At 42.1% G+C, this 15,733-nt stretch overlaps 1 protein-coding gene across 1 annotated transcript in view; it reads right to left on the bottom strand.

The window, feature by feature from the left end:
- Nucleotides 1-1,089: 1,089 nt before the first annotated feature.
- arhgef33 (Rho guanine nucleotide exchange factor (GEF) 33) overlaps nt 1,090-15,733 on the bottom strand; it is a 66,812-nt gene continuing 52,168 nt past the window's right edge. The window contains exons 11-13 of the mRNA XM_070891036.1: nt 7,839-8,706; nt 2,841-2,995; nt 1,090-1,323 (exon numbers count right to left, since the gene is read on the bottom strand). Of these exons, the coding sequence (XP_070747137.1) occupies nt 1,191-1,323; nt 2,841-2,995; nt 7,839-8,706 (1,156 nt within the window). The 3' untranslated portion in view covers nt 1,090-1,190. The remainder of the gene's footprint in view (nt 1,324-2,840; nt 2,996-7,838; nt 8,707-15,733) is intronic.

Raw genomic sequence — 15,733 nt, 5'->3', positions numbered from 1 at the left:
TAGTCTAAAAGCAACATTTCATATTTGGCAGAAGCATTTAGCAGTATGGTTTTAGTAGTTCATGTATAATACATGAAATACCCTAACCATTTTCTTCTGTAAGACTCCCTCTTTACGTTACATAATTTTGGAGTAATAAGCCAAAGTTTTAGATACCATTCCAATACATTAACTAGAATTAGCCTGATAGTGTAAATAGTGAAGCTTTGCTGTCCATCAGGTCATGAGTTCCGATTCCAAGCTTGTCGGCTTCTTGAATTCTCGTCCTTCAACCAAATAAGTTATGATGGCCTTTAGCTAGCTTCTTGGATGGTGGGCTGCAAGAACTAATGCTTTCCACCTTTGAAGCAAACCATGCATAATCTGGGTCTTGCCAGCTAATCACAGTGGTTGTGGAAAAGCCCACACACCCTGACCATCTCACCCTCTCAATTGGTGGAAGGAAGATCTGTGTTAGTCAGCAGTCTTGAGAGCAGAGGGCAAATAAAATAGTTTTCATGTGTATACAGGTGGCTGTAAAAGATTCCATGGCATTATTCAAAGAAGAACAGGAGAGTTCGCCCCAGTGCCCTAGCCAATAATTAAGCCTCAACCAACATCATTTAAAAAGAACAGATTACTTGGTCATTACATAGAAAATATAGAAAATAGATGCAGGAGTAGGCCATTCGGCCCTTCGAGCCTGCACCGCCATTCAATGAGTTCATGCAACTTCAGTACCCCATTCCTGCTTTCTCGCCATACCCCTTGATCCCCCTAGTAGTAAGGACTACATCATGCTGTTTGTGGAACCTTGCTGTGTGCAAATTGGCTGCTGCATTTCCTACATTACAACAGTAAATACACTTCAAAGATACTTAATTGTACTTTGGGACATCCTAAGGTTGTGAAAGGCGCTATATAAATCTAAATTTGTTCGCTCATATATATATATATATGTACAAAATTATGTTCAGATGAAAAACGTTCTCATTGTGTTTGAAACTTGTAAATATAATGGGTGATTCTCACTGACCTATATGAAACGGATCAAGTTTCTTACAAAACAAAAGCAAAAGTCTATTCAATTCAAATTGCTATGTTTGAATAATGAGGAAAGCATCTGCAAAATAAAGCAACTTAATTGCCGCTACCAATGAATTGCCGTGGTTTTCTGGAAACTTTCATCGAGATAGTTCAAAAATGTAAGTTTAAACAGCGGTGCCACGGTCAATACTGTTCACATGAGCAGCCCTCTCTTTGAATTCTTGGTTTTCTGTCATTGTAGCATCCTGTGTAGGGTTACCATCAGATTTCTGCTTGCTCTCCAAACTTTGATTTGACCTGGAAGATACAATCCAGTATTAGAAAGCCAGCATTTCTGTACACATCTCTAAATATTAAAAACAGGGATATAGGAATAGGCAAAGGACATCTGGCATCTGAATAATTTGCTTTATTTAATGATACATTAGATTAAAGCAATAACTAGATAACATTTAGTGAGATGAATATTATTATGCAAGTTGTGTTATTTCCACAACTGGTCATGATTTATCAATAAGTTGGAATTCATTCAGATAATGCCATAACCATGTCATGAGCCACTATGCAAAGGGTTTCTCTTGGGATCTTGGAGCACTCGATACCCTTTCCAAAATCATTGGTGTCCTGATCTGACTACTCGACAACATGCACTTGTGGTGTGTCCATACGCCAAGCTGGTCTCCAAATTATGTCATACTGGTGCCCACCTCCATTTCTTTGCTGTTTTCACATAATTTGTTTTATTTATAAAGATTGAACTACAGTCAAAAGGATAAGGAAGACTATCAAATGTAGGTACTCTAACTTTCTTCCTCAGCTTCCACATGCTGCTTTCTGTCCCCCCTTTTGTCTTGGGAGTACTTGAATCTTCCTGTTTGTAGCACAGCTTGCCGCAAGTTGGTGTGTCTGCTATCTCTTCAAAACAATATCAAAATGAAATCTTTTATAAGGCATAGGCTCTGATTGACTATATACCTCTGGCTGCTTTGTGGTGCTAAGACAGTTGACCATGTCCCACTTTGGACAAGGTTTATTCAGCTATACATGAAGGTTGAAGTACACTCAAAGAAGGAAGTCCAGAAGTAATCTAATCTTACTAGCATATTCTGTGCTAATGACATCTAATATTTTTTTTGTATCTTCACCAAGAGAACAGTGTGACATATGTAGAAGGATTTTCAGGCTGTAACAGTTTGACAGGCTGTGATGTGAACACTCCTCCCATGGCCGTAAACATCTTTATATAAGGCCATAGGGTGGTTAGTCCTATATGGCAGTAGGGTTTTATCAGCTCCCACAACCCATACAATGGGGAGGGGGAGCGGGGGGCACCCACGTCCACACCCACACCCACCAGACGTGAGTATCCCGCTGGATGTCAACTCAGAATTCCAAGCCAGAGCTCCAGTCTCCACTCACTGGGACTGTCTGGAACAGGGTTTGATCCCTTCACCACCTGATTCCAGGTAGGGAATGCTACCTTCTTAGACAGTTCCTCATATCGAGGATGACTTGCTTCCACACCAAAAAGGGATGAATTCACAGGTGTTTCAATGAAGGACCTAATATTCCAGATCCTGAACTACATACTGAAGATGTCTGTGCGTGGATTTTTTTAACGTGGGGTGGCCGTTGCACACCAGCCACCACACGGGCTCGACAGAGCTAGGTCACTCCATGACAACAATAAAAACCTGATACATTTGCAAATTGAGTAATATGAGTAGATATTGAACACTGAAATAATTCTAACTATAATATTGTGAATATATTTTCTCTAAGGTTTGAGAAACTCAGTTTATAATTTTCCTTACTTCTTCCTGAATAACTTCCGGAAGGAATTTCTGAAGCCTCCTTTTTGGTCTTGTTTTTTGCTTTGTTCACTTAAAGCAGTCTGCTTATTTTCTTCCTTATTGTAGAGTTTACCTGCCTCGTCCAATATTATGGCCATGGCAGAATTATCCTGAAACTATAAGTAAATGCCTTTGTTACTGTACCATGTTGTAAAACTCCCACCCCACAGTAACATGCTATGCCATGGAGTGGCATAGTGTGAGTTTGTGTCCATAGTTTTCCAAATATTGAGCTGAGCTGAGTCATTGGTCAGGTACTGTACGGAGATCAGGATCTATTCCACAAGGTGCATGAGCTCCTCCCAGCTCCACCACACTCGAGTGCTGCTACCAACCCATGATTGGCCCCCCTCCCATTGTCGTCTTCCCCGGGACTTGCTTTGTCAGCAGCGGCCCTCAGGCAAGGGGTCTGAAATCCATGTGCTTTAACTAGGGGAGCTACCTCTGGAGGAGCGACAGGCAGTGAGTGCGCTTACATTATTGACCTAGGGCCCAATGCCTAATTTCACGCTGGCCTCGAGTTCCAGGTTGGGGCGCATTGTTAGGGACCCAAAAATGGCCCATAACCAATTTCCATCCCTTGGTATAAAGTATATCGGATGCACAAAAGAGCATCACTCTCTTGCACTGTGTTGAGGTTCTATCTACTGTACGACTATTCAGATCTACAAGTTGTGAATTTGAATTTCAGGTTGTAATTGCAAATAGCGTACAAGTAACTATCAAACGCTATCTAGACTATTAACATGAAAATAATTAGTTAATGTAAATATGTATCCTTCACTTGCTCATATCAACAACAACTTGGATTTATATAGCACCTTTAACATACTAAAAAGTCCCAAGACGCTTCACGGGCGTAATGAGACATAAAGGCAGGGGAGAGGGGTTTAAGAAGACTAGTTTGTAGTGAAGAGAAGTCGTTACTTAAAATTGTGTAATCATAAAGGTAGGAATACCCCTTCATTTATGTTTGCAATGAATGAAATATCCATCTCTTTTCTCCATGCTTTTATATGCTTTTCTGAAAAGGAAATTATACTTCTGTAATAAAATTAAAACTGCACTTTCACCATTCAACTTTAAATAAACAGAACTTGTGCAGTTCTATGTAACCTAAAATAAAGGGTTTTAAACTAAAGTTCATAGCCTGCTGCAGCGAGGTGGCACTTTGTGAATCACCTGGTATAATGTTACCCCGATAGTCAGGACATCCCCCATTCATGTTGCGCTTCTGTTTGAAGAATCTCTGCGACTTGAAGCTGCTGGCACTTTGGAACCTGCCTAGCTTTACATTGTAAAATTTCAGAGCACTGGCAGCAAAAGGGAACAAGATTGGGGACATAGGAACAGGAGGAGGCCATTTAGCCCCTCGAGCCTGCTCCACCATTCAATGAGATCATGGCTGATTTTTGCCTCGGCCCATTTACCTGCCTCTGATCCATGTCCCTCGATACCCTCGCCCAACAAAAATCTATCTAACAGTCTTGTACATTTTAATTGACCCCAGCAGCATCCACACCCTTTTGGGGAAAGAGAGTTCCAGATTTCCACTGCCCTTTGAGTGAAAAAGTGCTTCTAGGTTTCATTCCTAATTGCCCCAGATTGGGCACGTGCGGTTGTTGAAATCGTGAGATTAGATGTTTAATATTCTGGTTTGGTTCCAGGCTTGAGAAATATCCACATAGGCCAACAACACAAAAACTAAGGCTAAAAAATGGTATCTGGTGTTAGCTGCTATTTATATTCACTGTTAGTGCTGCGGTGCTTCGAGCTGGGTAGGGTGAGGGGGAGAATGGACTATTTATGGTGGATCTCCATGTTACTAGGAATCTTGCCTTATTTTGTTACAATGATGTCAGTGGAGTCTGGTCCCCCTCAGTGGATTAAGTAAAATATCAAAATTGGACAAAAAAATTTTGAGTTTTAAGTATTTGTTTCAGTTGTTTAGATTTGAATATCAAATTGACTCCATTTTCTCAGATGTACTGTGGAGCTTTTTATTTGTTTTTGGGATGTGGGCAACTCTGGCACAGTACCATTTATAATCGATCCATAGTTTCCCTGAGGACATTAAATGTCAACCATGTACTTTAGGACCAGAGTCATGTACAGTGGACTGGGGAGGAGAAGCAGCTTCCCTTTGCTGGAGGACATTCGTGACTCAGTCGTGAACCACAACAATTTGGCTGCTTTCATGGTCATTTTTTCCTAGTGCCAGCCCAGAGTGTATTAAATTCAATTTCGGATTGGAACTCCTAACCTCAGTGACACTAATCCAACGGCTACACCACTGTATCTGCATTCCATTACAGCAGAGCACAGGATTATAATATCTGTATAAGACTTTTAAAATCTGCAGCAGCTGAAGGAGAAGGCTCATTAGTGTTATTTCAGGGCGACTAGGGATAGACAATAAAATATGACATTGCCCGCACCGACCACATCCTGAGAACACATTTTTAAAAATGGAAATACCAATGTAAACTTGTCACACTGTACTTACAGACTTCTACCAGTGGTGGTGCTGTAATGGCAGAGTTTCACATCTCCCTGCTTCGTTAACAGAGAACACCAGAGTTTTAAAGGGCTATATTCTTACTACTCCATAAGAAGCCATTTCAATCTTCCAAAAATTGGCCACTTGCATTGCACCTCTTGCTGCTGTGGCCATCTCCACTGCACATCCCTCCTCTGAAACTGCCTCCTCTCCCTATTGTTGACAGTCTCCAGAAGTCCTTCTGCTACCACATCCTGGGGCCTCTTCAATACCATCATGCCCCACCCTGGTGCTGCCAAACCTTGTGCCATCTTCCCCAGTGCAATCAGACCTTGCCCACTCTAACCAGTACAATCAGACTGTGCCCACTCTAACCAGTACAATCAGACCGTGCCCACTCTAACCAGTACAATCAGACAGTGCCCACTCTAACCAGTGCAATCAGACAGTGCCCACTCTAACCAGTGCAATCAGACAGTGCCCACTCTAACCAGTACAATCAGACTGTGCCTACCCTAACCAGTACAATCAGACAGTGCCCACTCTAACCAGTACAATCAGACAGTGCCCACTCTAACCAGTGCAATCAGACTGTGCCCACTCTAACCAGTGCAATCAGACTGTGCCCACTCCACCCTAACCTGTACAATCAGACTGTGCCCACTCTAACCAGTACAATCAGACAGTGCCCACTCTAACCAGTACAATCAGACTGTGCCCACTCTAACCAGTACAATCAGACTGTGCCCACTCCACCCTAACCTGTACAATCAGACTGTGCCCACTCTAACCAGTACAATCAGACTGTGCCCACTCTAACCAGTACAATCAGACAGTGCCCACTCTAACCAGTACAATCAGAACGTGCCCACTCTAACCAGTACAATCAGACAGTGCCCACTCTAACCAGTACAATCAGACAGTGCCAACCCTAACCAGTACAATCAGACAGTGCCCACTCTAACCAGTACAATCAGACTGTGCCCACCCTAACCAGTACAATCAGACAGTGCCCACTCTAACCAGTACAATCAGACTGTGCCCACCCTAACCAGTACAATCAGACAGTGCCCACCCTAACCATTACAATCAGATCGTGCCCACCCTAACCAGTACAATCAGACTGTGCCCACTCTAACCAGTACAATCAGACTGTGCCCACCCTAACCAGTACAATCAGACTGTGCCCACCCTAACCAGTACAATCAGACAGTGCCCACTCTAACCAGTACAATCAGACAGTGCCCACTCTAACCAGTGCAATCAGACCGTGCCCACCCTAACCAGTACAATCAGACAGTGCCCACCCTAACCAGTACAATCAGACAGTGCCCACTCTAACCAGTACAATCAGACAGTGCCCACTCTAACCAGTACAATCAGACTGTGCCCACTCTAACCAGTGCTGCCAGACCTTGCCCACCCTAACCAGTGCTGCCAGACCTTGCCCACCCTAACCAGTGCAATCAGACAGTGCCCACTCTAACCAGTACAATCAGACTGTGCCCACTCTAACCAGTGCTGCCAGACCTTGCCCACCCTAACCAGTGCTGCCAGACCTTGCCCACCCTAACCAGTGCAATCAGACAGTGCCCACCCTAACCAGTACAATCAGACCGTGCCCACCCTAACCAGTACAATCAGACCGTGCCCACTCTAACCAGTACAATGAGACTGTGCCCACCCTAACCAGTACAATCAGACCGTGCCCACTCTAACCAGTGCTGCCAGACCTTGCACCCGTTTCTGTAGCACTCCCAAACCCAAGACCCCTTCCCAGTTCTGGCAGATTCTAGATTCCAAACTCGCTATTACCAGTGTTGCCATACCCATAAATTACTACAAGATCTCAGGACTCCTTCCCATGCTGCCAGGTGTTATGATGAACCATCTCTTCAGTGCTGTCTCTCCAATCAAAAAATATTTGCACCATTGTCTCTTTCCAAATGATTTCACTCAAGATGTGCGCCCCTTCCCTTCCCAGAATGTATCCGCTAGTTCTCCACGAGCAATGCCACAGGAGATCAGCTAGTACTATTAAAAGGGTTAAGTATTTGAAGAGGTCTCGTCATTGCTTTTAAATCCATCATGGTGTCACTGCTCCCTCTTCCTCTGTAACTCCGGCCCTACAACCCTCCGAGATCTCGACGCTTCTCCAAATTTTGTTTGCTAACACTCCTGTGCAGCACCATGGGATATTCTACTGCATTAAAGGTGGTAACGTCTGATTGGTCTATAGATACCATGTGATGAAGTTGTTTCTCAATCTACCAATCAACCTGTCAAAATCATATGATCCATTTCTCCAATTAGCTGCTAGCAATGCTTTCAAGCAGTCAGGTACCTATATAGCAACCTGATTGGTCTTGTGTGAAACACATGACTTATTCCATACCTCATTGTTATGAGGTTGAAACCACATGATGCTCTAAATTAGATATATAAGACAGATAAATTACATTTTCTGATTCCATCCACACGTCTGAAGTTTGGTTGCTGTAATCTTTAGATCTGGGTGATGAAGAGATTGCCCTCTGGGAGCTTTTTGTCCTTGATAATTTCACCTGAGATGGATCAGCTACGTTAGTATTCCATGATGGGCTTCCAGTGTTACATAACATTAAGGAGACTGGAATTTTCTGATTTTCAATAGGTTCGCTTGTGTAATCGACACTGGAATAATTCTCTGATTGTGTTTCATTAAAAAAAATACCATGTCCTGCTTCACAACAATGGTGCCGGTACATGTTGTCGAGGTCATCGTGACTGCCAGAGTGACAGGATGTGAGCTGCAAAGAGTAATCTGTTATTTCGGACTCTCTTGCAGGAATGTAGTTTAACATTTTCATGAAATGTACATCCAAGCTAGAATCAGAAGATCTGACTGAGCACTGATCTAACAAAGAGGCATTTTTGATGGATTCCTCATTTTCATGGTGAATTGGAGCTTCCTGCTCCTGGTAACCTATCCTCCCTCCCGAGCCTCTGTACAGAAAATCTTGGTAATCTGGAGCAAAGTTCATTACGTAGTTCTCTAGAGAACAGATGGGATCTGCGTTGTACGAGCTGTGATTTGCGTGACTTGGGATGGACCGTGCATTGTTCAAGTTGGTATCCTCACAGAAAGCTTGGTATTCAGCCTCTGAGAAACTTTTCACTGGTGCTGATTTAGGTTCCAGCTCAAGGTCACTGGTGTAAAGTGGGCGAGAGTCCAGATTATCAAGTCTCTGGTATCTTCTGGGTGTGAATTCCCATTCATCTGATTTCAGACATTGAATCTGCTCCAACCCTTTCAGCTTGCTCTGCTGTACCTGTGGGACCACGCACCTCAAATTAAAACAAATCAACAACGTTAATTGGTTTTCTACTTTAACTCCATCATTGTAACTAGGACTTTTACCTTGTGCTATTCTGCTAAAATAGTGCATAGATATTATTACTAATGTTCTCGTCATTAGTATACTAAAAACTAAAAGTACATTTTTTTAAAATCACCACTTATGGGGGGCAAATTTACGGGCCTCCGCCTGGTGTAAGTGGGGTATTAGTGGTTAGAGAATGGCATCTGATCTCTTACCGCCTGTCTATGCTGGCACTCTGGCTGCTGCCATTTTGGGTAACCTCCTCTGGATGGTGGAGGTGCCACCACTAAACTGATTGGACAGTTAGTGGGGGCTCTATCTCTACACTGATTGGGCAGTTAGTGGGGGCGCTATCTCTACACTGATTGGGCAGTTAGTGGGGGTGTTATCTCTACACTGATTGGACAGTTGGTGGGAGTGTTATCTCTACATTGATTGGACAGTTAGTGGGGTGTTACCTCCACATTGATTGGGCAGTTAGTGGGGGCGCTATCTCTACACTGGGCAGTCGGTGGTGTGTTCGAGTTTTTCCACTCCCATGCTGCTCTGTATCCACTCTGTGGAAGATAGCCCACATGAGCAGGTTCTATTTCTCATCCTCCCTGTGTGAAGGTGCCAAGTGCATGGCTCTGGCTCCATTAAGAGCTCGATCTGCGAGAAATCTGAGGCACAAATTTATTTCTGATTAATGTATTCTGTAACATCATTATGTTTTGTCCTTGCGTGCAGTGATTTATCTGAAATGCTAACAGAGGAGTATTTTGGGATTGATAGTGAACTAAGATAATCTGGTAAGAGAAGAATGATATTTATGGTTATTGTTGCAAGGGACTTTTACTTTCTAAAATGTTTTTTAAATCTAAGTGTCAGCTGTGGCTCAATGGTAACACTCTTGTCTCTGAGTCAGAAGGTTGTGGGTTCAAGTCCCACTTCAGAGCCTTGAATACACAATCTGACACTCCAGTGCAGTACTGAGGGAGTGCTGATGTAATTGGCATCACGGAGACTTGGCTCTAGGGTGACCAAGGCTGGGAACTCAACATCCAAGGATATTCAACATTTAGGAAGGATAGGCAGAGAGGAAAAGGAGGTGGGGTGGCATTGCTGGTTAAAGAGGAAATTAATGCAATAGTAAGGAGCGACATTAGCCTGGATGATGTGGAATCGGTATGGGTGGAGCTGCAGAATACCAAAGGGCAGAAAACGCTAGTGGGAGTTGTGTACAGACCATCAAACAGTAGTAGTGAGGTTGGGGACAGCATCAAACAAGAAATAAGGGATGTGTGCAATAAAGATACAGCAGTTATCATGCGTGACTTTAATCTACATATTGGTTGGGCTAACCAAACTGGTAGCAATGCAGTGGAGGAGGATTTCCTGGAGTGTATTAGGGATGGTTTTCTAGACCAATATATCGAGGAACCAACTGGAGGACTGGCCATCCTAGACTGGGTGATGTGTAATGAGAAGGGATCTTGTTGTGCGAGGCCCCGTGGGGAAGAGTGACCATAATATGGTAGAATTCTTTATTAAGATGGAGAGTGACACAGTTAATTCGGGAACTTAAGGAAAAGTAACTTCGACGGTATGAGGCGTGAATTGGCTGGAATAGACTGGCAAAGGATACTTAAAGGGTTGACGGTGGATAAGCAACGGCAAACATTTAAAAATCACATGGATGAACTTCAGTAATTGTACATCCCTGTCTGGAGTAAAAATAAAACGGGGAAGGTGGCTCAACCGCGGCTAACAAGGGAAATTAAGGTTAGTGTTAAAACCAAGAGGCATATAAATTGGCTCGAAAAAGCAACAAACCTGAGGACTCGGAGAAATTTAGAATTCTACAGAGGAGGACTAAGGGTTTAATTAAGAAGGGGAAAATAGCGTACGAGAGGAAGCTTGCAGGGAACATCAAAACTGACTGCAAAAGCTTCTATAAATAGGAGAAGAGAAAAAGATTAGTGAAGACAAATGTAGGTCCCTTGCAGTCGGATTCAGGTGAATTTATAATGGGGAACAAAGAAATGGCAGACCAATTGAACAAATACTTCGGTTCTGTCTTCACGAAGGAAGATACCAATAATCTTCCGAATGTACTGGGGACAGTGGGTCTAGTGAGAACGAGGAACTGAAGGATATCCTTATTAGGCGGGAAATTGTGTTAGGGAAATTGATGGTATTGAAGGCAGATAAATCCCCGGGGCCTGATAGTCTGCATTTCAGAGTACTTAAGGAAGTGGCCCTAGAAATAGTGGATGCATTGGTGATCATTTTCCAACAGCCTATCGACTCTGGATCAGTTCCTATGGACTGGAGGGTAGCTAATGTAACACCACTTTTTAAAAAAGGAGGGAGAGAGAAAATGGATAATTATAGACTGGTTAGCCTAACATCAGTAGTGGGGAAAATGTTGGAATCAATCATTAAGGATGAAATAGCAGCGCATTTGGAAAGCAGTGATAGGATTGGTCCAAGTCAGCATGGATTTGTGAAAGGGAAATCATGCTTGACGAATCTTCTGGAATTTTTTGAGGATGTAACTAGCAGAGTGGACAAAGGAAAACCAGTGGATGTGGTGTATTTGGACTTGCAAAGGGCTTTTGACAAGGTCCCGCACAAGAGATTGGTGTGCAAAATCAAAGTGCATGGTATTGGGGGTAATGTACTGATGTGGATAGAGAACTGGTTCGCAGACAGGAAGCAGAGAGTCGGGATAAATGGGTCCTTTTCAGGATGGCAGGCAGTGACTAGTGGAGTGCCGCAGGCTCAGTGCTGGGACCACAGCTCTTTACAATATACATTAACGATTTGGATGAAGGAATTGAGTGTAATATCTCCAAGTTTGCAGATAACACTAAACTGGGTGGCGGTGTGAGCTGTGAGGAGGACGCTAAGAGGCTGCAGGGTGACTTGGACAGGTTAGGTGAGTGGGCAAATGCATGGCAGATGCAGTATAATGTGGATAAATGTGAGGTTATTCATTTTGGGGGCAAAAACACGAAGGCAGAATATTATCTGAATGGCGGCAGATTAGGAAAAGGGAAGGTGCAACGAGACCTGGGTGTCATGGTTCATCAGTCATTGAAAGTTGGCATGCAGGTACAGCAGGCAGTGAAGAAGGCAAATGGTATGTTGGCCTTCATAGCTAGGGGATTTGAGTATAGGAGTAGGGAGGTCTTACTGCAGTTGTACAGGGCCTTAGTGAGGCCTAACCTGGAATATTGTGTTCAGTTCTGGTCTCCTAATCTGAGGAAGGATGTTCTTGCTATTGAGGGAGTGCAGCGAAGGTACACCAGACTGATTCCAGGGATGGTTGGACTGTCATATGAGGAGAGACTGGATCAACTGGGCCTTTATTCACTGGCGTTTAGAAGGATGAGAGGGGATCTCATAGAAATGTATAAGATTCTGACGGGATTGGACAGGTTAGATGCGGGAAGAATTTTCCCGTGTTGGGGAAGTCCAGAACCAGGGGACATAGTCTTAGGATAAGGGGTAGGCCATTTAGGACTGAGATGAGGAGAAACTTCTTCACTCAGAGAGTTGTTAACCTGTGGAATTCCCTGCCGCAGAGAGTTGTTGATGCCAGTTCATTGGATATATTTAGGAGGGAGTTAGATATGGCCCTTACGGCTAAGGGGACCAAGGTGTATGGAGAGAAAGCAGGAAAGGGGTACTGAGGGAATGATCAGCCATGATCTTATTGAATGGTGGTGCAGGCTCGAAGGGCTGAATGGCCTACTCCTGCACCTATTTTCTATGTTTCTATGCACTGTTGGAGGTGCCATCTTTTGGATGAGACATTAAACCGAGGTTACATCTGCCCTCTTAGGTGAACATGGAGATCTCTCCCCGGTGTCCTGGCCAAAATTTATCCCTCAACCAACACCAGTAAAAACAAATAATCGGGAAATTTATTTAATTGCTGTTTGTGGGAGCTTGCTGTGCGCAAATTGGCTGCTGCATTTCTTACACTGCAACAGTGATTACACTCCAAAAGTACCTCATTGGCTGTAAAGCATCTTGGGACATCTTGAGGCCATAAAAGATGCTATTTGAAAGCAAGTTCTTTCTTTTTCTCTTTGTTTGTTTATCAAAGCCTAAATATCCTAGTTTACAACTCACATAGTGTTTTTGGAGTGAAAATATATCTATTTTAAGCAGCGAGGAGAATATTTATTAATGTGCCTAAAAATCACAACTTATTGAAATTCGTTTTTTTCAAAAGATCCGGTGAACCATGTTCGCTACAAAGAAAAGTAAGGATAAGAATTTTGTCACAAGAAAAGATTGTTTACAGGTATTTGTTCTGTGACAGTAGTAGATTATTTAAGGGGAGGCTGGACAAGCGTATGAGGGAGAAGGGAATCGAGGGTTATGCTGATAGAGTTAGATGAGGAAAGACGGGAGGAGGCTCGAGTGGAGCGTAAACGCCGGCATGGACTGGTTGGGCCGAATGGCCCGTTTCTGTGCCGTACATCCCATGTAATTCTCCAGCCGAGTAATGATTCACAATAACAAACGAAGAATGTGATCGCTTTCTGTATATTCGGTAAAGCATTCTGGTGTCAATTAACAACATCTAAATGTTCCCAGTATCATGATAACCGGAGGATTCACTATTTCTAGATGTTTCTACACTCACATTAAAGACTGTCAAAACCCTTGTAGATGTTGTCTTTCTGATAGGGGTCAAGGGTCACACCTGCCCACAAATGACTGATTCCTCTTCCCTTAATCCCTTCCTCCCTCAAAATGCAGATAGTATTAAAGGCAGCTGCTGCTTTCCTGGCCTCAGTTTATTTTTAAATCATAATGGTCAGAGGCTTTTTTCCCCCGCTGTTTACTAAAAGTCACTTGACATCTTTGCTCATGACTGTGGAACTCGTGAATTGTGGAGTTTTTCCTCATCAAGTGACTGATTGTCACCCATGAATTGCAATATTGACTGCACTTCAAAAGTACTTCATTGACTGTAAAGTGCCTTGGGACTTCCTGAGGCCATAAAAGATGCTATTTGAAAGCAAGTTCTTTCTTTTTCTCTTTGCTTGTTTATCAAAGTCTAAATATCCTAGTTTACAACTCACTTTTTTTGGAGTGAAAATATATCTATTTTAAGCAGAGATGTCTCTTTGTATTACAGATTCAAGTTGCGTTATCGAGTCAAATGAAGAGAAATGAATGCAAAGGCAGTGCAGGCAGTACTGAAGATAATTATTTTTGTACGCTACATGCCCAGAGAAACAGAGAAAGTCTGATTTTTTTTTTGTGTGAAGAATTTCAGAGAGGGATAGATGCTCCTGCTCTAAGCCAGCAATACTTCTTTGCTTCTTTTCTCTGGTCTATCTGTCCACTGACTCATCATATTTGATAGGTACATTTTTTTCTAGTAGGAGGCAATAGGCAGTTATTCATGCCATTGTGTTATTCCTAAAGCTACATAAAAAACCATAAAATATATGAAGTGAGTATTGATACCACTGTGTCAGCCAATGAGTTGGAGGCGGAGCAGGATTTGCAGCAAACAGAGTCCATTTACTCAGCAAACAGTACCTATTTACTCAGCAAACAGTACCTATTTACTCAGCAAAAAGAGTCTATTTACTCAGCAAACAGTATCTATTTACTTGGCAAACAGAGTCTATTTACTCAGCAAACAGAGTCTATTTACTCAGCAAACAGTATCTATTTACTCAGCAAACCATATCTATTTACTCAGCAGTGTCTCTTTACTCAACAAACAGTATCTATTTACTCAGCAAACAGTATTTATTTACTCAGCAAAAAGAGTCTATTTACTCAGTAAAAAAGAGTCTATTTACTCAGCAAAAAGAGTCTATTTACTCAGCAAAAAGAGTCTATTTACTCAGCAAAAAGAGTCTATTTACTCAGCAAAAAGAGTCTATTTACTCAACAAAAAGAGTCTATTTACTCCACAAACAGTATCTATTTACTCCACAAACAGTATCTATTTACTCAGCAAATAGAATCTATTTACTCAGCAAACAGAATCCATTTACTCAGCAAATAGAGTCTATTTACTCAGCAAACAGTATCTATTTACTCAGCAAACAGTACCTATTTACTCAGCAAAAAGAGTCTATTTACTCAGCAAACAGTATCTATTTACTCAGCAAACAGAGTCTATTTACTCAGCAGTGTCTCTTTACTCAACAAACAGTATCTATTTACTCAGCAAACAGTATCTATTTACTCAGCAAAAAGAGTCTATTTACTCAGCAAACAGTATCTATTTACTCAGCAAAAAAGAGTCTATTTACTCAGCAAACAGTATCTATTTACTCAGCAAACAGAGTCCATTTACTCAGCAAACAGAGACCACTTACTCAGCAAACAGAGTCTATTTACTCAGCAGTGTCTCTTTACTCAACAAACAGTATCTATTTACTCAGCAAACAGTATTTATTTACTCAGCAAAAAGAGTCTATTTACTCAGTAAAAAAGAGTCTATTTACTCAGCAAAAAGAGTCTATTTACTCAGCAAAAAGAGTCTATTTACTCAGCAAAAAGAGTCTATTTACTCAGTAAAAAGAGTCTATTTACTCCACAAATAGTATCTATTTACTCCACAAACAGTATCTATTTACTCAGCAAATAGAATCTATTTACTCAGCAAACAGTATCTATTTACTCAGCAAACAGTACCTATTTACTCAGCAAAAAGAGTCTATTTACTCAGCAAACAGTATCTATTTACTCAGCAAAAAAGAGCCTATTTACTCAACAAACAGTATCTATTTACTCGCAAAAAGAGTCTATTTACTCAGCAAACAGTATCTATTTACTCAGCAAACAGAGTCCATTTACTCAGCAAACAGAGACCACTTACTCAGCAAACAGTATCTATTTACTCATCAAACAGTATGTATTTGCTCAGAGAACAGAGTCTATTTACTTGGCAAACAGTATCTATTTACTCAGCAAACAGAGTCTATTTACTCAGCAAAGTCTATTTACTCAGCAAACAGTGT

This window comes from Pristiophorus japonicus, chromosome 9, assembly GCF_044704955.1.
Source record: "Pristiophorus japonicus isolate sPriJap1 chromosome 9, sPriJap1.hap1, whole genome shotgun sequence".
NCBI classification, from domain to species: Eukaryota; Metazoa; Chordata; class Chondrichthyes; family Pristiophoridae; genus Pristiophorus; species Pristiophorus japonicus.
This window is presented reverse-complemented; position numbering and strand designations above follow the sequence as displayed.